This window comes from Entelurus aequoreus, linkage group LG12, assembly GCF_033978785.1.
Source record: "Entelurus aequoreus isolate RoL-2023_Sb linkage group LG12, RoL_Eaeq_v1.1, whole genome shotgun sequence".
Taxonomy (NCBI): Eukaryota; Metazoa; Chordata; class Actinopteri; order Syngnathiformes; family Syngnathidae; genus Entelurus; species Entelurus aequoreus.
The window spans coordinates 5,461,287-5,486,286 of NC_084742.1; the positions used below are offsets into that span (position 1 = coordinate 5,461,287).

At 37.3% G+C, this 25,000-nt stretch overlaps 2 protein-coding genes across 3 annotated transcripts in view; one reads left to right on the top strand and one right to left on the bottom strand.

Annotated features, from left to right (window-relative positions):
* Positions 1 to 4,745: 4,745 nt before the first annotated feature.
* LOC133661376 (protein phosphatase 1H-like) lies at positions 4,746 to 23,882 on the bottom strand. The gene is made up of 10 exons (XM_062064538.1): positions 23,305 to 23,882; positions 10,888 to 11,077; positions 10,311 to 10,685; positions 10,115 to 10,227; positions 9,956 to 10,040; positions 7,639 to 7,757; positions 7,504 to 7,567; positions 7,338 to 7,445; positions 7,109 to 7,260; positions 4,746 to 5,213 (listed from the first exon to the last, which is right to left on the bottom strand). Exons 1-10 carry the CDS (start codon positions 23,538 to 23,540, stop codon positions 5,066 to 5,068), a joined length of 1,590 nt encoding a protein of 529 aa, XP_061920522.1. The 5' UTR covers positions 23,541 to 23,882; the 3' UTR covers positions 4,746 to 5,065.
* Positions 7,347 to 25,000, top strand: part of LOC133661375 (putative interleukin-17 receptor E-like) — a 39,415-nt gene continuing 21,761 nt past the window's right edge. For both annotated transcript variants that reach the window (XM_062064536.1, XM_062064537.1), the window contains exons 1-2: positions 7,347 to 7,482; positions 7,620 to 7,715. The gene's annotated coding sequence lies outside the window, so the exon portion shown is untranslated. The remainder of the gene's footprint in view (positions 7,483 to 7,619; positions 7,716 to 25,000) is intronic.

Genomic DNA, 25,000 nt, shown 5'->3' on the forward strand with positions numbered 1-25,000 from the left:
AATTCATTAATTTTTTTATATTGCTTCTTGTAACTTTCAGAAAGACAATTTTAGAGAAAAAAGACAACCTTAAAAATTATTTCAGGATTTTTAAACACATATGCCGGTTTACCTTTTAAATTCCTTCCTCTTCTTTCCTGACAATTTAAATGTTCAAGTAAATTTATTTTTTTTATTGTAAAGAATAATAAATAAATTTTAATTTAATTCTTCATTTTAGCTTCTGTTTTTTCGACAAAGAATATTTGTGAAATATTTCTTCAAACTTATTATGATTAAAATTCAAAAAAATGATTCTGGCAAATCTAGAAAATCTGTAGAATCAAATTTAAATCTTATTTCAAAGTCTTTTGAATTTCTTTTAAAATTTTTGTTCTGGAAAATCTAGAAGAAATAAATGATTTGTCTTTGTTAGAAAAATAGCTTGGTCCAATCTGTTATATATTCTAACAAAGTTTAGATTGGATTTTAACCTATTTAAAACATGTCATCAAAATTCTAAAATTAATCTTAATCAGGAAAAATTACTAATGATGTTCCATAAATTCTTTTTTGTAAGTTTTTCTCTTCTTTTTTTCGGTTGAATTTTGAATTTTAAAGAGTCGAAATTGAAGATAAACTATGTTTCAAAATTTAATTGTCACTTTTTTCGTGTTTTCTCCTCTTTTAAACCGTTCAATTAAGTGTAAATATCATTAATTATTAATAATAACATAGCGTTAAAGGTAAATTGAGAAAATTGGCTATTTCTGGCAATTTATTTAAGTGTGTATCAAACTGGTAGCCCTTCGCATTAATCACTACCCAAGAAGTAGCCCTTGGGTTCAAAAAGGTTGGTGACCCCTGAGCTAGGGAATATAACAACTACACTACCCGTCATGCAACGGGAGTGACGAGCATGCGCGGTAGCCCCGAAAAGTGTTGTTGCATGTCGTCACCCGTGAAAGTAAACGTCAAGAACTCAGCCAACACGCCTCGTCTGCATTATTTATAATTAGACAGACAACACATATACAGTGTGATTTTGTTTTGTTTACAAGGAAAGAAAAACAAAAGTTAAAAAAGGGAGATGTGTTGTATATATATGTATGTGCTGCGGTTGCATTAAGAACGTTGCGAAAGCTGCCGTAAAGGAGGTGCGTTGCTAGCCTGGTTGCTCTGTTTCCGGTTGGTCGTAAAAGTGTTTGTACCCTGCTCAAATCTCTCAGTAAAGTTATTCATTGGATTATACCTTTTTGTTTTGAACTTTATTACACCTTGGATCGCTTTTTCCCGTCCATTTTTTCCCTGCTTTCGCTATCTGCGCCTAATGACTGAGCTACATGACTGATTTCTTGTGATGTCCCACGGAGCATTTCTGGTCGGGACGGGATTCGTTCCTAGCGATTCGAATAAAGAACCAACTCTTTTTCTTTACTATAGTGGTCTCGATAACGGGTACCGGTTCTCAAAAAGGGATTCGAGTCCGAGGACTCGGTTCTTTACTTATCGAACAACCGGGAAAACCGGTTTCGAGTATCATCCCTAGACACGACACACAAAAACATTTCTCCCATTTATTTTTTTCCACTTTTTTTTTTTAAATCCCCGCCCCTCCCAACAGTAGCGATGCACAAGGAGACATTAAAATATTTGTTTGTACTTCTGTAGGAACCTTTCAGTTGTACAAAAGGTAGACATTCACAAAGCAGGAAGGTCACGCGGTCGCCTCGATCCCCTTGCAGCTGATTTCCTAAAATGAAGCTACACAGGAAGTAGAATTTAAAAAAATAATAAAGCACAGCTATATATATATTTTTTTTGTTCATTTCAATGACAGCAACTTCAGCGGATCCATCCTGGGTGGCACGATGGGGGCGAGAGAAAGAAATTACATTCATCTATAAGAGCAAAACAAAAGAAGTCTGAATGACACTTAAGTATAGGATGAACATTCAACACAAGCCCGAGGAGCTGCGGTTTTAAATTCACATTACGAGATACCATAACAAAGCTCCCAATAAATATAATCCTAATGAAAACACACTTCATGGAATGTACAGGAGGACAGGTAGAAACAGCATGTACTGTACACATGACAAACTAAACAGTCGGCTGCCATGATTGACAGCCTTGGCACATGCTTGAAATGACCCGTCCTCGTAATCCTTTTTTTTTTTAACTTTCATGCCGCCGTTTAACCATCATCGTCAACATTTCAGATATAGCGCCGTAAACGGGAACATGAGCCTCGGAATCACATCTAAATAAAAACAATAACAAGGACACGAGCCGTACGATAAGTTACAGAAAGTGGGGGGGAAAAAAATGTTTCCCACAATAAGTCAATGCATGCACAACTTTTTTTGGTGTATTTTTTGTGGGTCCAATTAAAGTGCAATCATGTTTGAGTGCAAACAAACCCCAGGACTACATTTTCATTTCCAGGGCCATGTATACATTTTAAATTTAGCATCATGTTTTTGCGAGTTCCTCTTCTATGATATTTAACTTTTATTTTGTGAAAGAATCGTACGTAGCCCCTAAAGGGACATGGGGGAATTTAAAAAAAAAATTTTTTTTAAATTTATTTTTATTTTTTAGACATGTATCTTGTGCGCACGAGAAAGTTAAAAAAAATAATATATATATATAATTTTTTTTTTTTTTTTTTTTTAGACAAGTATCTCGTGCGTACGAGAAAGTATCTCGTGCGCACGAGAAAGTTAAAAAAAAAAATATATATATATAATTTTTTGTTTTTGTTTTTTTTAGACAAGTATCTCGTGCGTACGAGAAAGTATCTCGTGCGCACGAGAAAGTTTAAAAAAAAAAATATATATATATAATTTTTTGTTTTTGTTTTTTTAGACAAGTATCTCGTGCGTACGAGAAAGTATCTCGTGCGCACGAGAAAGTTAAAATATATATATATATATATAATTTTTTGTTTTTGTTTTTTTTAGACAAGTATCTCGTGCATACGAGAAAGTATCTCGTGCGCACGAGAAAGTTAAAAAAAATAAAATATATATATATAATTTTTTGTTTTTGTTTTTTTTAGACAAGTATCTCGTGCGTACGAGAAAGTATCTCGTGCGCACGAGAAAGTTTAAAAAAAAAAATATATATATATAATTTTTTGTTTTTGTTTTTTTTTAGACAAGTATCTCGTGCATACGAGAAAGTATCTCGTGCGCACGAGAAAGTTAAAAAAAATAAAATATATATATATAATTTTTTTTTTTTTTTTTTTTTAGACAAGTATCTCGTGCGTACGAGAAAGTATCTCGTGCGCACGAGAAAGTTTAAAAAAATATATATATATATATAATTTTTTGTTTTTGTTTTTTTAGACAAGTATCTTGTGCGTACGAGAAAGTATCTCGTGCGCACGAGAAAGTTAAAAAAAAATAAATATATATATAATTTTTTGTTTTTGTTTTTTTTAGACAAGTATCTCGTGCGCACGAGAAAGTATCTCGTGCGCACGAGAAAGTTAAAAAAAATATATATATATATATAATTTTTTTTTTTTTTTTTTTTAGACAAGTATCTCGTGCGTACGAGAAAGTATCTCGTGCGCACGAGAAAGTTAAAAAAAATAAATATATATATATAATTTTTTGTTTTTGTTTTTTTTAGACAAGTATCTCGTGCGTACGAGAAAGTATCTCGTGCGCACGAGAAAGTTAAAAAAATATATATATATATATAATTTTTTGTTTTTGTTTTTTTAGACAAGTATCTCGTGCGTACGAGAAAGTATCTCGTGCGCACGAGAAAGTTAAAAAAAAAATATATATATATATAATTTTTTGTTTTTGTTTTTTTTAGACAAGTATCTCGTGCGTACGAGAAAGTATCTCGTGCGCACGAGAAAGTTAAAAAAATATATATATATAATTTTTTGTTTTGGTTTTTTTTAGACAAGTATCTCGTGCGTACGAGAAAGTATCTCGTGCGCACGAGAAAGTTAAAAAATATATATATATATATATAATTTTTTGTTTTTGTTTTTTTTAGACAAGTATCTCGTGCGTACGAGAAAGTATCTCGTGCGCACGAGAAAGTTAAAAAAATATATATATATATATAATTTTTTGTTTTTGTTTTTTTAGACAAGTATCTCGTGCGTACGAGAAAGTATCTCGTGCGCACGAGAAAGTTAAAAAAAAAATATATATATATATAATTTTTTGTTTTTGTTTTTTTTAGACAAGTATCTCGTGCGTACGAGAAAGTATCTCGTGCGCACGAGAAAGTTAAAAAAAAAATATATATATATCATTTTTTTTTTTTTTTTTTTTTTTAGACAAGTATCTCGTGCGTACGAGAAAGTATCTCGTGCGCACGAGAAAGTTAAAAATAAATAAAATATATATATAATTTTTTTTTTTTTTTTTTTTAGACAAGTATCTCGTGCGTACGAGAAAGTATCTCGTGCGCACGAGAAAGTATCTCGTGCGCACGAGAAAGTTAAAAAAAAAAATATATATATATAATTTTTTGTTTTTGTTTTTTTTAGACAAGTATCTCGTGCGTACGAGAAAGTATCTCGTGCGCACGAGAAAGTTAAAAAAATATATATATATATATAATTTTTTTTTTTTTTTTTTTTTTTGGACATGTATCTCGTGCGCACGAGATACATGTCTAAAAAAAAAAAAATTATAAAAAAAGTTTTTTATTTTTTTATTTTTTATAACTTTATAAAAAGTTTCTCGTGCGCAAGAGATACATGTCTAAAAAAAAATAAAAAAAAAAAATAATAAAAAAAAATATTTCCCCCATGTCCCTTTAGGGGCTCCGTAGAATCGTGACGCTCGGTCATTGAATGAAGTTTTTCTAGCCTAATTGATTAATAGTAGCCCATGAAGCCTGTCTTGGGTTGTAATACCATCTAGTTCCTCAAGAGGCAAGAGTGAGTCAATGTCGCGCAGTTGTCTACAGTAATTGGATGCAAAAACAACAAGGAAGTGATGACAGGAAGCCCCCCTTTTTTGGCGGGTCACTCCCAACAAGAACAAAAAAAATACAAGTTTTGGTGGTGGGTCGGGTTGTTTTAGCTGCGGGTGTTGGATTCTCAGGGCTGACGGTTGCCGTACATCAGCGGTATGATGAAGACGGAGATGTCGTCCCCGGAGCCCAGGCGCTCGTTGGTGATGCGCCAGCCTCGGTCCCTCAGTACCCCGCGAGCTCGCATCACCAAATCCTGTGCGGCCATCGTGTACCTAGAAGTGGGATTAGATTCACTTCAATCCAGAGAAATTCCTCCTAGCCAAGTCACAGGAAGAATTTTTCACCTTTACCAAAGATTTTGGCAGAACTAAAATATTTCTCAATCTTGAATACCGTATTTTTCGGAGTATAAGTCGCTCCGGAGTACAAATCGCACCGGCCGAAAATGCATAATAAAGAAGGAAAAAAACATATATAAGTCGCATTTTTTGGGGAAATTTATTTGATAAAACCCAACACCAAGAATAGACATTTGAAAGGCAATTTAAAGGCCTACTGAAATGAAATGTTCTTATTTAAACGGGGATAGCAGGTCCATTCTATGTGTCATACTTGATCATTTTGCGATATTGCCATATTTTTGCTGAAAGGATTTAGTAGAGAACATCGACGATAAAGTTCGCAACTTTTGGTCGCTGATAAAAAAGCCTTGCCTGTACCGGAGGTAGCGTGACGTCACCGGTTGTGGAGCTCCTCACATCTGCCCATTGTTTACAATCATGGCCACCAGCAGCGACAGCGATTCGGACCGAGAAAGCGACGATTACCCCATTAATTTGAGCGAGGATGAAAGATTTGTGGATGAGGAAAGTGAGAGTGAAGGATTAGAGGGCAGTGGAAGCGATTCAGATAGGGAAGATGCTGTGAGAGGCGGGTGGGACCTGATATTCAGCTGGGAATGACTAAAACAGTAAATAAACACAAGACATATATATACTCTATTAGCCACAACACAACCAGGCTTATATTTAATATGCCACAAATTAATCCGCATAACAAACACCTCCCCCCTCCCGTCCATATAACCCACCAATACAACTCAAACACCCGCACAACACACTCAATCCCACAGCCCAAAGTACCGTTCACCTCCGTAAAGTTCATACAGCACATATATTTCCCCAAAGTTACGTACGTGACATGCACATAGCGGCACGCACGTACGGGCAAGCGATCAAATGTGTGGAAGCCAAAGCTGCGTACTCACGGTAGCGCGTCTGCTATCCAACTCAAAGTCCTCCTGGTAAGAGTCCAGCCGGCCGCTAATACACCGCTTCCTACCTACAGCTTTCTTCTTTGCTGTCTTCATTGTTCATTAAACAAATTGCAAAAGATTCACCAACACAGATGTCCAGAATACTGTGGAATTTTGCGATGAAAACAGACGACTTAATAGCTGGCCACAATGCTGTCCCAATATGTCCGCTACAATCCGTGACGTCACGCGCAAACGTCATCATACCGAGACGTTTTCAGCAGAATATTTCGCGGGAAATTTAAAATTGCACTTTACTAATCTAACCCGGCCGTATTGGCATGTGTTGCAATGTTAAGATTTCATCATTGATATATAAACTATCAGACTGCGTGGTCGGTAGTAGTGGCTTTCAGTAGGCCTTTAAAATAAATAAAGAATAGTGAACAACAGGCTGAATAAGTGTACGTTATATGGCGCATAAATAACCAACTGAGAACGTGCCTGGTATGTTAACGTAACATATTATGGTAAGAGTCATTCAAATAACTATAACATATAGAACATGCTATACGTTTACCAAACAATCTGTCACTCCTATTCGCTAAATCCGATGAAATAATATTATTTGATATTTTACGGTAATGTGTTAATAATTTCACACATAAATCGCTCCAGAGTATAAATCGCACCCAAACTATGAAAAAAACTGCGATTTATAATCCGAAAAATACGGTAGTTAGCGTGCTAACATGCTAATGCTGAACAAGGAATAGTTCCTCATGTTCCTGAGTAGCTGCACACCTCCAGTGGTGCTTTGGTAATCCACATACTGCTTATTTTGCGTCTTGTATTTCAATATGTGCTATTTTGGTACCTACGATGTACCCGCTTGGTGGAAACGAGGCTAACCTGTGTAGATCATCGGGGTCACAGTTGGAGAGAAAGGTGGACACGGCTTCGGCCACTTCCTGGTTGGACAGGACGTCCCACAGGCCATCAGTGCCCATCACCAAGACGTCGTCGGCGCCGTGCTCGTACTGCGTCAGGTTGTACACTTTCACCTGTGTGCACCAAATGTGAGTTGGTACACACAAAAAAAGTGTTTTTTTTTTCCCCCCCCTCCATATTTGCAGGTTACCTCTGGAAGGCAGGACAGGAAGGGCTTGATGAAGATGTTGGAGTCGTGAACTTTGAGGTCGTGGTCGCCGAGCCCTCGGGTCACGCCGATGGTCGCCAACACCCGAGCCTGGGAGAGCAAAACATGATCAGCCAGAGACGAAAGTGTGCGTTTTATTTACGCTTACCTTTTTCCCCTCGCCGTATATCAGTGGGAACTTGAGGTCTTCATCTTCAACGGTCTTGTATGCCCTGCAGATACGATACATGACGTCCATTTTTCTATATCACTGTGTCGCCGCAGGGGAGGAGGCGGAGCTTACCATCCGTTCATAGTAAAGTCTCTGTAGAGCATCCTCTTCCCCACCTCTTTCCTCTGGACCCGCCGTGGGAATTCCAGGTGCGTGAACTCGTTTCCGAGCAGGTGAGGCTGCATGAAACCCTTGGAGGAGAATATTGTTGTTGTTATTGCATGTACAAATGCATGCAACGTTCTATAAAAGCAATATCTTCATGGGGGTTTATGATCGCTGCTTCATTATATTAAATACTAATGTATTTTTAAAAAATGGGATAGTTCAGACATAGTTAATCCCTAATTTAAATTGCTTTAATAATAATAAACATCTTTCTAACTGTAATTTCGAAATTTTCCACACAAAATTATAGTCATTTAATAATAGCAATAATAATACAAATTAAAGGCTATAACTTAAAATCTTTTCCACACAAAAAATAATACAGTAAATAATACTTATATTATTGTTTGTAGTATGTTATTATTATTAAAAAAATACACTTTACTGATACTTAACAATTATATTTCTCAACTTTTTTGACACAAAATACAATACAATAAATAAAACGTCTATCCATCATTTTTATTGTGTTATATTTATTTATTAATTTTTTAATTAAAATGAAAAAACATACCTCCTAAATATACACCCGATTACTGATAATATTAGCAGTAATCATAGCATTACGTTTTTTTCACACAACTTGATAATAATAATGATAATAAACCTATTGCAAGCTGTAATACAAAAAAAATGCAATAAATAGTGCGTCTATTTAATAAATGTTCTCGTATGTTGTTATTATTATTCAACAAAATATATTTATATTTTAAAATTAAAATTAAAAAAAAAATTCTTTATGAACACCTGATTACTGATAATTTTAGCAGTAATAATAGCACTACGTTTTTTCTCACAAAATGATAAAAATAAACATATTGCAGATTGTAATTTCAAACCTTTTCCACACATAAACAATATACCAAATATTAATTATTTTCGCAGTCTTCTTTACAATTATTGTTAAAATGTTTTTTTATATATAAAATACAGCTATTTCCGAAAATGAATTTAAAAAGTAGTTTTTTTTGTAGAAGTTTTAGTAACCTATAACTTGTTTTGAAAGGTTTTATTATAATTTCTATACCAAATGATAGAGAATCGGTTTGAATTGATAATCGATTCCGAATAGAATCAACAGCCCACAAATTGAAAATCAATAGGATTGCGAGTTGTTGTAAGATTCATATCACATATGTATATATATGTGTATGTGTATATGTATATATATAAATATACACATATATACATATATATACATGCACACACATATATGTATATACTGTATATATATATATAGATATATATATATATATATATATATATATATATATATATATATATATATATATATATATATATATATAAATCTATATATATATATCTATATATATATATATACACACACACACATATACGTATATACAATTATTTCAGAAATATACTTTATTACTGATAATATTAGCAGTTTAAGCATAATTTTAGCTTAGCATTTTTTCAAACAAAATAATAAACATATTGCAGACTCAATTTCAAACTTTTTCCACTAGAAAAAAGTTATATATATACTGCTTCTATTTAATAAAAGTTGTAGTATGTTATTTTTTATTTTTTTTAAATTAGTAATATTTTAAAATTTAAACAAAAAAAATATATTTTGTAGTACACTTGATTACAGACAATATGAGCAGTAATGATAGCATTGTTTTTCACACAACATAATAATAATACATAATTCCAAACCTTTTCCAGAAAAAAAATATAGAATTAATATTAATTCCATTCAGTCTTTTTTTTTTTTGTTTTTTACAATTATTGTTAAAATACAACTATTTCCTAAAATAAACTAAAAAATGTTTTTGTTTTTGTAGGAGTTTTTATAACCTTGAATCTCTTTTGAAAGGTTTTATTATAATTTATATACCAAATAATACTTTACAAGAATCGGTTTGAATTGATAATCGATTCTGAATAGAATCATCACCACATTAATTGGAAATGAATCAAATCGTGAGTTGATGTAAGATTAATATCCCATAAACCGTATACATAGTTCTTTCAGAAGTATACTTTTTTACTGATATTAGTAGTAATTATAGCTTAGCATTTTTCCAAACAAAACAAAAATAATATACATGCAGGTTGTGATGTCAAACATTTCCCACAAAAATGTTAGCCGTGATAACAGCATTAATGACAATGTCATTAAAAAATTATCCAACTCTTACAGTAATATATTTTACTTTTAACAAAACTACTTATGAAAAAATAAGAATTTTACCAAGAATTGTAGCCGCTGTCGCTCTGATTCTGGCGTGAATTCTGCTGACATGGGAACAATTTCATTGTTTCTAATAATAATGGCCCTGAGAAGGAGATACACAACATTCAGGTTAGGATACACTTTCAATTTGGGACACACACCCGCACGAACACACACCTGCTGTCGCCTGCGTTGCCGACATAGAGTTTCCCCAGCAGGTAGACCACAGTGAGAGCCGTGCATCCCCCTGAGATGTTGTAGCCTTGCTTCTCCTTCTCAATCTGAGCATCCTGCACACAAACAGATGGACTAATATTATAGAGATGTACATTTTGTCTCCCTCTAGTGGTGACAAGATGCAATGGCTGCCTACCATCTCTTTAAAGGCATTCTCTATAGCTCCAATCACCAAGCTCTCATGCTGGATCTTCTTCTCGGTGAAGAACCGAGGAGGGGGAGGCGTGCTGCTCGGCGAAGCGGGCGTGCCGGCCGCGCCCCGTAGCGAGGCCGCCCGGGTCAGAGCGCGGTGCGGGCCCGGCGTGTTGCCCTGCTGCAAGAAGGGGTTGCCGTCGGGCTCCTCCCCCAGGATGGTGGGCGGCAGAGAGGCCAGGTTGTGCAGGATCTCGATGACGGCCTGCAGCTGGCAGGCGATGTGGTGCTGGAGGAGGCGGGAGGCCACCACGGCGGCGCCTGAACCAGCGTGGCCGTCAAACAAGGCCCAGTAGTGGAACACGAGTCCCTCGTTGTCCTGTAAACACACACCCCAGGATATGACATTTTGTCCTTCAAATCTAATCCAAACAAGAACATAGGTTTTATTCACAAAAATATTCCCGTTCCTTCTGGGGTTCCCCAAGGCTCAATTCTCAGTCCAGTGCTTTTCTCCATTCTCTATTATTCCTATTTTGTATATAAGGCTCTTTTCTGTACCTCAAAAGAAAGCAACATACCTCTCCCAGCTTGCCGTGCTCCAAGCGCAGCCCAGGGCCCTCCCCATTGGGCAGGGAGTTGCGTCTCTTGGCGGTCGGGGTCCTGCTTGGGGTGGACGGTGGGCAGTAGCTCATGGGTCTCCTCCTCACCACCACCACCTCGCAGCACGCCTGGTCCTCGTTCAGAGCGCTCTTCCCGGCATTAATCACTCTGTGTAGGAGACAGGGGATTGCATGACAAGCTGAGGCTTATTTTCGGGCTTGTCGCCCGCCGAGTCGGGTTGGGCATGATGGTTATAGAGCAGGGGTCACCAACGCGGTGCCCGCGGGCACCAGGTAGCCCGTAAGGACCAGATGAGTAGCCCGCCGGCCTGTTGTAAAAATAGCTCAAATAGCAGCACTTACCAGTGAGCTGCCTCTATTTTTTAAATTGTATTTATTTACTAGCAAGCTGGTCTCGCTTTGCCCGACATTTTTAATTCTAAGAGAGACAAAACTCAAATAGAATTTGAAAATCCACGAAAATATTTTAAAGACTTGGTCTTCACTTGTTTAAATAAATTCATAAATTTTTTTTACTTTGCTTCTTATAACTTTCAGAAAGACAATTTTAGAGAAAAAATACAACCTTAAGAATGATTTTAGGATTTTTAAACACATATACCTTTTTACCTTTTAAATTCCTTCCTTCCTGACAATTTAAATCAATGTTCAAGTAATTTTTTCATTTTTTATTGTAAAGAATAATAAATACATTTTTATTTAATTCTTCATTTTAGCTTCTGTTTTTTCGACGAAGAATATTTGTGAAATATTTCTTCAAACTTATTATGATTAAAATTCCAAAAAAATATTCTGGCAAATCTAGAAAATCTGTAGAATCAAATTTAAATCTTATTTCAAAGTCTTTTGAATTTATTTTAAAATTTTTGTTCTGGAAAATCTAGAAGAAATAATGATTTGTCTTTGTTAGAAATATAGCTTGGTCCAATTTGTTATATATTCTAACAAAGTGTAGATTGGATTTTAACCTATTTAAAACATGTCATCAAAATTCAAAAATTAATCTTAATCAGGAAAAATTACTAATGATGTTCCATAAAATCTTTTTTAAATTTTTTCTCTTCTTTTTTTCGGTTGAATTTTGAATTTTAAAGAGTCCAAATTGAAGATAAAATATGTTTCAAAATTTAATTGTCATTTTTTTCATGTTTTCTCCTCTTTTAAACCGTTCAATTAAGTGTAAATATCATTAATTATTAATAATAACATAGAGTTAAAGGTAAATTGAGCCAATTGGCTATTTCTGGCAATTTATTTAAGTGTGTATCAAACTGGTAGCCCTTCGCATTAATCACTACCCAAGAAGTAGCTCTTGGTTTAAAAAAGGTTGGTGACCCCTGGTATACAGTTTGGGGATGATGATTCCATAGCTGTGTCTCAATTCAGGGTCTGCATCCTTCGAAGGGCAAATTTGAAGGCCGCTAACGCCACAACTAGAGATGGCCGATAAATGCTTTAAAATGTAATATCGGAAATTATCCGTATCGGTTTCAAAAAGTAAAATGTCTGACTTTTTAAAACGCCGCTGTGTACACGGATGTAGGGAGAAGTACAGAGTGCTAATTAAACTTAAAGGCACTGCCTTTACGTGCCAGCCCAGTCACATAATATATGCAGATTTTACACACACACAAGTGAATGCAACGCATACTCGATCAACAGCCATACAGGTCACACTGAGGGTGCCCGTATAAACAACTTTAACACTGTTACAAATACGCGCCACACTGTGAACCCACACCAAACAAGAATGACAAACACATTTCGGGAGAACATCCGCACCGTAACACAACATAAACACAACAGAGCAAATACCCAGAATCCCTTGCAGCACTAACTCTTCCGGGATGCTACAGTATACACCCCCGCTACCACCAAACCCCCCCCCCCCCCTTCTCCCGAATTCGGAGGTCTCAAGGTTGGCAAGTACGCTCTAGTATACTCTGGACTGAAGCTGTGTGTCTTCATTGTTTTAGTAGCTGTTGTTTTGAGGCATGTTTAAAAAACAATAAAAAATAATACACTTTGTGAAAGTCAAAGTGTAGTATTTCCCATAGTTGTAGTGGGTATCAGGATTATCTCAGGGAGAGCATGTCCCAAATTCCAAGCTGCTGTTTTGAGGCATGTTGAAAAAAATAATGCACTTTGTGACTTCAATAATAAATATGGCAGTGCCATTTTGGTACTTTTTTCCATAACTTGAGTTGAAGTTCTCTTATTTTGGAAAACCTTGTTACATTGTTTAATGCATCCAGCGGGGCATCACAACAAAATTAGGCATAATAATGTGTTAATTCCACAACTATATCTGTATGGGTTGATATCGGAATCGGTAATTACGAGTTGGACAATATCGGAATATCGGATATCGGCAAAAAAAAGCCATTATCGGACATCTCTAACAATGTCTATGACTTTTACCTACAACATTGGCTAAAATGGTAACATACTAACAGTTAGCATGCTAACAAGCTAGCACCAGGTAACAATAGCCAGGATTTTTAGTTTTATACCAACAAAAATGACTAAAATGCAAACATATTAACAGTTAGCATGCTAGCAAGATAGCACCAAATAACACTATCTATGACTTTTAGTTTTATACCTACTAAATTGCTAACATACTAATATACAGCATGCAACAAGATAGCACCAAATAACAAAACCCATGACTTTTACTTTTATACCTATAAAATTGGCAAAAATGCTAACATATTAACAGCTAATACGCTAGCACCGAACAATAACCATGAATTTTAGTTGTATTCATATAATTAGCTAAAATGCTAACATACTAACCGTTACCATGCTAGCAAAATAGCACCAAGTAACAATATCCATGACTTTTATTTTTATACCAACAAGATTGACTAAATTGCTAACATACTAACAGATAGCATGCAGCAATACAGCACCAATTAACAATATCCATGACTTTAAGTTTTATACCTATAAAATCGGCTAAAATGTTAACATACGAACAGGTTGCATGCGAGCGAGAAAGCACTAAGTAACAATATCCATGACTTTTAGTTTTGTCCCAACAAAATTGACTAAATTGCTAACATACTAACAGTTAGCATGCAGCAAAATAGCACCAATTAACAATATCCATGACTTTAAGTTTTATACCTATAAAATCGGCTAAAATGTTAACATACGAACAGGTTGCATGCGAGCAAGAAAGCACCAAGTAACAATATCCATGACTTTTAGTTTTGTCCCAACAAAATTGACTAAATTGCTAACATACTAACAGTTAGCATGCAGCAAGATAGCACCAATTAACAATATCCATGACTTTAAGTTTTATACCTATACAATCGGCTAAAATGTTAACATACGAATAGGTTTCATGCGAGCAAGAAAGCACCAAGTAACAATATCCATGACTTTTAGTTTTGTCCCAACAAAATTGACTAAATTGCTAACATACTAACAGTTAGCATGCAGCAATATAGCACCAAATAACAATATCCATGACTTTAAGTTTTATACCTATAAAATCGGCTAAAATGTTAACATACGAACAGATTGCATGCAAGCAAGAAAGCACCAAGTGACAATATCCATGACTTTTACTTTTGTCCCAACAAAATTGACTAAATTGCTAACATACTAACAGTTAGCATGCAGCAAGATAGCACCAATTAACAAAATCCATGACTTTAAGTTTTATACCTATACAATCGGCTAAAATGTTAACATACGAATAGGTTTCATGCGAGCAAGAAAGCACCAAGTAACAATATCCATGACTTTTAGTTTTGTCCCAACAAAATTGACTAAATTGCTAACATACTAACAGTTAGCATGCAGCAATATAGCACCAAATAACAATATCCATGACTTTAAGTTTTATACCTATAAAATCGGCTAAAATGTTAACATACGAACAGATTGCATGCAAGCAAGAAAGCACCAAGTGACAATATCCATGACTTTTACTTTTGTCCCAACAAAATTGACTAAATTGCTAACATACTAACAGTTAGCATGCAGCAAGATAGCACCAATTAACAAAATCCATGACTTTAAGTTTTATACCTATACAATCGGCTAAAATGTTAACATACGAATAGGTTTCATGCGAGCAAGAAAGCACCAAGTAACAATATCCATGACTTTTAGTTTTGTCTGAACACAATTAACTAAATTGCTAACATACTAACAGTTAGCATGCAGCAAGATAGCACCAAGTAACAATATCATAACTTTAGTTTTGTACCTACAAAATTTGATAAAATGCTAACATGCTAAAACAGTTACTATGCTAGCAAGATAGCATCAAGTAACGATATCTATGACTTTAGTTTTATACCAACGCAATTTACTAAACTGCTAACATATTAACAGTTAGCATGCAGCAAGATAGCACCAATTAACAATATCCATGACTTTTTTTTTTTTTTTTACTTATAAAATTGGCTCTAAAATGCTAATTTACAAACAGTTAGCATGCTAGCAAGAAAGCAACAAATACCAATATCCATGACTTTAGATTTACACAAAAAACTACCGTATTTTTCGGAGTATAGGCACAATAAAGAAGGAAAAAAACATATATAAGTCGCACTGGAGTATAAGTCGCATTTTTTGGGCAAATTTATTTGATAAAACCCAACACCAAGAATAGACATTTGAAAGGCAATTTAAATTAAATAAAGAATAGTGAACAACAGGCTGAATAAGTGTACGTTATATGAGGCATAAATAACCAACTGAGAAGGTGCCTGGTATGTTAACGTAACATATTATGGTAAGAGTCATTCAAATAACTATAACATATAGAACATGCTATACGTTTACCAAACAATCTGTCACTCCTAATCGCTAAATCCCATGAAATCTTATACGTCTAGTCTCTTACGTGAATGAGCTAAATAATATTATTTGATATTTTACGCTAATGTGTTAATAATTTCACATATAAGTCGCTCCAGAGTATAAGTCGCACCCCCGGCCAAACTATGAAAAAAACTGCGACTTGTAGTCCGAAAAATACGGGTATCTTAAAAGTGGGAGCGGCTCGCCATCAGACGTCTCTGGAGGGCGCGTGTGTGTTGGAAAGAAAATTAGCATGACTATTTTTAGACGCCGACTGTGGGTTGTTTAGAGCTGGGCAGCATCCCTGACTCACAGGATGAGACGGTGATCTATACGCTCGATTATATAACACCTGTACATACTGCCATGCACATTTGACGCCTCAAAATCCTTACATTTGTTTTGTTTTTTGATTACGTGAATTCATTTACTTGATTTCTGCTTCCAAAAGGCACACGCTTACGCAGCTTTTCTTCCCATTAAACCTAATTCCTCCTCAGAGTGCAACAAATGGAACGCAGCATTAACGTTTGGCAACAGTCTGCAAACATCTGCCTGACTCGTGCTGGATCAGCAGACAGCAGCTCTTTGACTCCGGGGTCATTTTGGAGCCCTGGTTTGCTTTTTAGCTGCGAGACTTTATCCAGTAAGAGCTACGGCATTCCCCTGTCTGTAAAAATACATTTCCAACAATATTTTGCTCACAATTTGAAATGTGGGCCATGAAAATATCCCTTTGCTGCTAAAATGCATTTTTCTTCCATTTTTAGGCCCTTTTTTTTTGCTCTTGAATTTATCTAAAAATGAAATTAATTATTTACAAGATGTGTTATACATAGAGATGTCTGATAATATCGGACTGCCGATATTATCGGCCAATAAATGCTTTAAAATGTAATATCGGAAATTATCGGTATCAGTTTCAAAAAGTAAAATTCATGACTTTTTAAAATGCCGCTGTGTACACGGACGTAGGGAGAAGTACAGAGCGCCAATAAACCTTAAAAGCACTGCCTTTGCGTGCCGGCCCAATCACATAATATCCATGCAAGGCATACTTGGTCAACAGCCATACAGGTCACACTGAGGATGGCCGTATAAACAACTTTAACACTGTTACAAATATGCGCCACACTGTGAACCCACACCAAACAAGAATGACAAACACATTTCGGGAGAACATCCGCACCGTAACACAACACAACAAATACCCAGAAACCCTTGCAGCACTAACTCTTCCGGGACGCTACAATATACACTCCCCGCTAACCCCCCCCCCCCCGACCCCGCCCACCTCAACCTCCTCATGCTCTCTCAGAGAGAGCATGTCCCAAATTCCAAGCTGCTGTTTTGAGGCATGTTAAAAAAAATAATGCACTTTGTGACTTCATTAATAAATATGGCAGAGCATGTGACGTTGCACGCGCGACAGTATGTGACGTATGTAAGAAGGTGCGCTTGTTTTAAGTCTCTGTGAGAAGGAGAGACAAGAAGGAGTGTTAAGAGCATGCAGTGTAATGCCCGCAGCTAAAAGCAACTGCATGGGAACGTGTACTCGAATATCACGATATAGTCATTTTATATATCGCACAGAGACAAACCCGCGATATATCGAGTATTTTCGATATATCGCCCAGCCCTACATGACAATACAAAATTCAACAAAAAATTGTGTCCTGTTACACTGCCACCTGCTGGTATGGAGGCTTGCGTGTATCAACATGCTCCTCGAGCACTGCACCGCCTCAAAATGTAAATATAAATCGTTTATGAATATTTATCTTATATCCTTCATGGAAGGGGGGCACAAGTTCGGTGGCCACGGATGAAGCGCTGGCTGTCCAAAGTCTCGCCTGTGCATCGGTTGGGGACGTCTCTGCGCTGCTGACCTGTCTCCGCTCGGGATGGTAGTTTCCTGCTGGCCCCACTGTGGACTGGACTCTCACTATTATGTTAGATCCACTATGGACTGGACTCTCACAATATTATGCTAGATCCACTCGACGTCCATTGCACCGGTCGCCTAGGGGCAGGGCCGGCCCGTGGCATAGGCCGTACAGGCAAATGCTAAGGGCGCCGTCCATCAGGGGGCGCCACGCCAGTGCCACAAATGTTGGAGGAAAAAAAAAAAAAAATAAATAAAAAGTTGGTACTATAATTTCTAAATACATAAAATAATCTGACGTTAATTAAAATGGAAAGTAAAGCCTATTTAATAGAAATATTATTTGTTACAACATTACACCCCCCCTCCTCCGGCACGGTGCGCCCCCTCCCTTCCCGTATCATGACTCTTTTTGGACGTCCCACATCAAAAAATCAACACAAGATGTCAAAACGGCCAAAACTGTCAGGTGCCCAGGGAAGAAAAAAGAGAAAAGAAGAGGAGAAACGAGAAAAAGACAGAGGTAGCAGGTAGGTAACGTTAGCCTACATGAAATTATTTGTCTGTTACAGAATGTGATAGTAACCTGGCTTTTTAGCATTAAGCTAATGTTACATGATTCGGCAATTGCTATAATCAACAAATAGCTAGTTCTGTTTTAACGTCGGGTTAATATTGTGGAGGGGCCTAAATTGTTATGGAAAATAATAATGTAACGTTAGGTAATTACAGTACTCCCTGGTGTACAGTAATTTGTAAGTCATTCTAGTTAATGCAATATTAAAAAGCACAAATAGAGAACTCTGTAGGATCCCCTTTTTTGTAATATAGTTGTTGAAGTCATACTGGTTTGATATCTTGTTTTGTGCAGTGCCTTATTTATATTGTATTTTTAATTTATTTTATGCAACTTGTTGACACGTTTTATTTTGTGTTTATGTATGTAAAAAATATTGTATTTCATATATTCATTTTTTATTTTTTGTATTCATTTATTTATCCATATTTTTTTTTATCTTGTTAACTATTCTGATTGTTAATTTGCTTTCTTTAAGTAAAAAAAAAGGTCAAAGACAAAGCTATTCGGTTTCTTGTGAGTATATACACTTCACTGCCGATGTGGGGGGGCGCCACCTAAAATCTTGCCTAGGGCGCCAGATTGGTTAGGGCCGGGCCTGCCTAGGGGCGGGGGGTCCCCACGACTGCGGTCCCCTCCAAGGTTTCTCATTGTCCCATTGGGTTATTGATCTGATTTAATCACAATGTCTACAAGATGGCAGCAAATATGTAGCATTCAGAAACTGCCTAGTGTTTAACATTCATTTGGAAGTACTCCGCAATGCTTTGTTGAACTCATGACGTCTCGCGGCCAAATTGAAGAAGCTGGTGGGTCGCACTTAGTTTGGATACCCCTGATCTATTTTAAACAGTGAACATTTATCCATGAAAATATTGAGCAATATAAAAAAACGTGTATAATGATACAGTTTTCATCCGACTAATATGTCATCAAAAAGCGATAAGCGTCATATTCCTTCGCCAAAAAAGACGGTTGCAAAATAGTTAACAAACTGAGCAGAAAACAGGTGAAAATAATATGTTTTAGGAACTCACGTCAATGCTCCACCAATACCGTCTCTCACTGCTCGCCCACACGCTCTTTGGAGCAGACGTTGTAGCAAATGTCCCACAAACTGCGAGAGCCAAAATTCTTGCCCTCTTCCTTTTTAATCTTGTATGCGCAATCATTTCGTTCAGAAAATGTCGACTTTGATTGCACAAAATCCTTGAAACTGACAAAAAATGTGCCAGGACTGAGACCTACTAGAATTGGAGCCATGTTTACTACCGTAAACACTGCAGAACATTTGATGTCATGATGGCGTGTCTGCATGTGGGTCAGATTGCATTCACATTGGACATCACCATTTTTTGTACAGTGAATGACTACATAAAATGCCTTAGACCTCTAAAAAGCCTTAGAACCGTGCCTTAAAGGAGTTCTATATTGTATTTTGAGTTAAAAATTTAAACAACATGAATATTCCAATAATTGACTGCATCATAAACAGGGTCATCCCCCTCCCTATATGCAGGTCATGCATTGTGCGTAGGGCCCTTCGATCTGTGGAGGGCCTTGTTTTGCGTGAAGAAGCTTAAATTAAATCCCGTATTTTTCGGACTACAAGGCGCACTTAAAATGCTTTCATTTTCTCAAAAATGCACGGTGCGCCTTATAACCCCGGGCGCCAAATGCACGGATTAATTCTGGTTGTGCTTACTGATCTCGACGCAGTTTTATTTGGTATGTGGTGTAATGATATGTGTGACCAGTCTGTCACACTTAAGAGATACGTAGGGACTGCAAGTTGACGCCATACTTGCCAACCTTGAGAGTGTATATTGTAGCGTCCCGGAAGAGTTAGTGCTGCAAGGGTTTCTGGGTATTTGTTCTGTTGTGTTTACTGTATTTCCTTGAATAGCCGCAGGGGCGCTAATTAATTTAAAACCTCCTGTCACTCCGGCGTTTACCGGAAGCCTGCGGGATGGCTGTGCATGCGCTAATTATTTTAAAACCTCTTCTCACTCCGGCGTTTACCAAAAGGAATGCGGTAAATTTAGGCGTGCGCTTTGAGTGTGATGTAAGCATACCATCATGAAAAGCACATTTAATAAAAAAAAAGCGTTATTATGGTCTTACCTGTACTTATAAATGGAGTCCATTTGCAGCTCCTTCTGACCAAAAGCATCGATAACTTGTTTATAGAAGTCTTCCTTATTTTCTTTCTTCAGTTTTAAAAGTCTCTCTGTCTCGATGGAGATATTCCTTTAATTATTACCTCCTGCTTCCATTGAAAGTCCAGTTTAGAAAACTGTTTTATTTTAGATACCGGTATGTAATCCTCCATGTTAAAAGTTCAGGCGAGAGGAAAAAAAAGACGATCTGTTGCTGCGTGTTGTCACTTCTTCTGCAGTACCGGAAGTCGCAAGAAGGATCACTAGCGCCCTCTACCACCAGGAGGCGGGAGTCATTTAATGACTCATACCGTATTTGACACACGCAGATACGGTATATTAATAAAACATAGCTGCTTACTGTTCTTTTTAGCATAGCTTGGACCTTAAATCCCAGTGAATAACTCTTTATCTTTTTTCCTTTGTGCGATTGCAAACTACTGAAATCAGCTTCCTCCATTTTGAAAATGAGGACAGGTAAATCGTCACTCGTGACGTAACGAATTTGACCCGGCGGAAGTTCTAGACATATGCTAAATATTTTGCGAAACGAGTTTGACCCGGCGAAAATTATAGACATGCGATAATAAAATTAATATTTTGCGAAAAGGATTTGATCCGGCGTTAATAATGAACCGGCGATAAGGCCAAGCATGCGTTAATTATTTTGAGAAACGAGTTTGACCCGGCTGTAATTCTAGATGTGCGAATACTATATTCCCTGCGCCAATTCAAGGAAATACGGTATGTTGTGTTACGGTGCGGATGTTCTCCCGAAATGTGTTTGTCATTCTTGTTTGGTGTGGGTTCACAGTGTGGCGCATATTTGTAACAGTGTTAAAGTTCTTTATACGGTCACCCTCAGTGTGACCTGTATGGCTGTTGACCAAGTGACGGGGCCGGCACGCTGTTTGTGTGGAGGTAAAGCGGACGCGACGACAGGTTGGAGAGGACGCTAAAGGCAGTGCCTTTCAGGCACGCCCCCAATATTGTTGTCTGGGTGGAAATCGGGAGAAATTCGGGAGAATGGTTGCCCCGGGAGATTTTCGGGAGGGGCACTGAAATCCGGGAGTCTCCCGGGAAAATCGGGAGGGTTGGCAAGTATGGTTGACGCCTGTTCAGAAAATGACGCTAGCAAGCAAGTCCGAAACTTCGATGTTTCATTGAGATTATAGAATATTACACACAGAGCTCAAAAATCTGTCAAAATGTTTTGGTACGACTAACGAAGCCGCTCTGCTTGATGGATTGTTGCATCACTCAGACCTGCTGTTTTTATAGTGTGTGTATAAGGACCCCAAAATGGCACCTATTAGGAGACATTATCTGTTTTGTTTTGCAACAATATGCAAAACCAACTATTCTTACCTATTGATACCTTCTGTGGTGTATTTGTGATTTGCATAAGTCCTGAAAATTTGCACGCGACCGCCATTGTACTCTGCGCCATAGTCAATAAGCTCCTTCTTTTTCTCTATCCTCTTGTTGAGGGGCATTCATCCTCCGCTGTTGCCATTTCTAATATGAAGTAGCGTACAGTTCTAACTTACATCTGTCAGTAGACTCACTATGGAAGGGCTAAAACCTACCGGTACAAAAATGATGACGGGGAGAAGACACTGTCGCACGTAAATAAGACCGCCTACAAAAAGGTGCAGAAAGCGGCTCAAAGATGATCTGTAAAACATAAACTATGGAACATTTTGACCAAAGAACCACTATTACATGTTATGTAGACCACAAGGAAGTGTTTTAAATGTGGGAAAAAAATGTGCCCTATCATCCTGAGCACCCAATGGTCCAAAACATACGGTACAAATGTCAATTAATGAATGACAGGTTGCTCCGTATGACATTTGACCTCTTTCTGCTCCGTCGCTGATACGTTTTTTTAGGCTGCACCAGCAGAAGTACAGGGTGCCAATTCAGGAAAATATGTGCAATTATTTTTCTATCTTGTCAAATGTGATTCTTGATTCAAACCGATTCTTGCAATGTACCATCAGGTATAATAATTATAATGAAACTTTTTCAAAACAGGTTACAAGTTCAAAAAAGATCCTTCTGGTTGCATGGAGATGGCCTTAAAACACCTTTTTAAAAATTCAGTCAAAAAAATCGATTGGTAGAGTGGCCGTGCCAGCAACTTGGGGGTTCCAGGTTCGATCCCTGCTTCCACCATCCTAGTCAATGCCGTTGTGTCCTTGGGCAAGACACTTTACCCACCTGCTCCCAGTGCCACTCACACTGGTTTAAATGTAACTTAGGTATTGGGTTTCAGAACGCAAAAACGCTATATAAATATAATTCACTTCACATTTAGAATCGGAATGAATCAGAATCGTGATTCGGCTGTGAAATTTTTATGCACTTCTATTATTTTGGAAGAAATCATCGAACAATGGATTTGTATTAGTACAAAACTAAAGTAACGACTAACTAAATTAACAAAAAAACAAAAAGTGTTCCACATAACAAAAGTTCTGCTCGGGGCACCAATTGAGCCATGTCCATAACAACAAGGAGAACACGGTTAGCTTGCTTGAATAGTTGCATTTAAATGCAGAGCGCCGCCGGTTATTAATAAATGATCCACCAATAAGTACATGAACTTGCCTTGTCAATGAGAACAGCCTTGCAGGCATCAATAATTCATGTAAATTAGTTTCCAAGTAAATAAAACAAAGTGAAAGTGAATATTGTGTATGTTTTGCATGCACAACAGTCACCAATTCCGTGCCAGGTGCACGCAAAATGACGAACCCAGAGGTGAAAGGTCACACAAGCGCTATAGCTCCATGTAGGTCACAACAGGTGCGGTTTATGCGCGGGTCTGCGCATGCGCTCCATCGAGAGTCATTGTTGTTATGATGATGTCATGACGAGACCTCCGCAGACCCCCTTTGTGTGCACCGATGGTTACTTACTCAGCATATCCGGTGGCCCACGGTAATCTCCTGGTCTCCTTCAGGATGAGGATGGGCCGGGCCATGTGATCCGCGGAGCACTCGATCTCATCCGGGGATAGTCCCAAGAACTCCGGCCTCATATACGGGAATTTCAGCGGCAGGTCCGAGCCGGGGTTGCCGCCTCCGGCGGAGCTGCCCCCGGCCATGATCCCACCCATGAAGCCGGCCACGGCGGACTTGACCCGGGTTAGCATGTTATTGGTGGCGCGTCGCGGAGGGGTATCCGGCGGCCGGTGCGCGGCGCCGCGGCTCCCTTTCCCCGGATTGCCCCCCAGCTCGGCCGCGCTGCTTCGACGACAGGTTCGATGGAGAACCAGACGATGGAGGAAAAAGGGAGGGGGGGGGGGGAAAAGGAGGGGGAGCGACTCGTCCGGTCAATGCGTCATCGATGGCGGACGTTTACAGGGCACCCTTCGCCGGGGAAGGGTGGAGGAAAGCGGCTAGGATGGCTTAGGCAAAGCCGTGCACGCCTCCATGGAACGAGCAGGAGACAACATCCCCAGCGTCGGGAACGCGGAATTAACGGGTCACGTGACGCGGCCGTGATACATCCTGTAAAAAAAATAAAATAAATAAATAAATAAATATATATATATATATATATTGGCCCACAGCCTTTTCCAAACATACAAGAAAACAACTGAAAACTACCGAAAAAGTGTATATTAACAAAATTTAAAATAGTAACTAAAAATAAAATATGTTACAAAAACTAATCATATTAACATTAGCACGCTATTTACAACACAACAATAAAAAAATGAGCTGCTTTTTTTCTTAGCATATACGGTAGTCCCTCATTTGTTGCTGTTAATTGGTTCCGGACATGACCACGAAGTAGGAATAATTTATTATAAATCAAAAATTCTCATTGCTAGAACATAAAATACTAAATACATTTTCCAACTTTATGAGAACCTCCTCGACATTAAATAACACGCTTTTGTCACATTTACCCTCTTTAAATGCTTCCTGAAGTTGAGCCAATCAGTGGCCACGATACTGAACAGCACGCTCTGATTGGTTTGGTCTCTTCTCGTGGCCAATACTATTGTAGCATTGGTATTTTAGTTTATTTAGCCATTTGTAAGCTTAAATGTTTAATTTAGGACCAAAAAAAAAATGGTATATGTTTTTTTTGTTTTTGTTTTGAGCTTGTTAACAGTATTAAAAATAGTGTTATCCTTTGATATTTTTTCCAGTATGCCATTAGTGGGAAAGTCTTGTCATCCCTTCTTTACATGTCGTTATAGAATAACTATTTATTTGACATTTGAACACTTATACACAATATATAGCAATGTATCCAAAGTGCAGGCTTTTATTTTTTAAATTAAAAGAAAAAACACAAAAAATGGATACTAACCACTAGTAATTACACAAAACGTTGTCATTTTTTAGGGAAAATAAATTTAAATAAATAAATAATTACATTAAAAAAATATTTAAAAAAAAAAATCATCGTATGATTAAATAAACACTGCTTCTTCCTACCTCTTCTGCAGATTTAACGTGATGTTCTTCCTGTTGCATGCTTTCGTTGCATTTATCCTGCAGCTGCACAAATGCACCCAACCAATAAAATCCATAACATTTAGTTTGTATTTTTTTGCATATTCATTTACTCACTGTCACTAAAAAAGAACAAAAACAA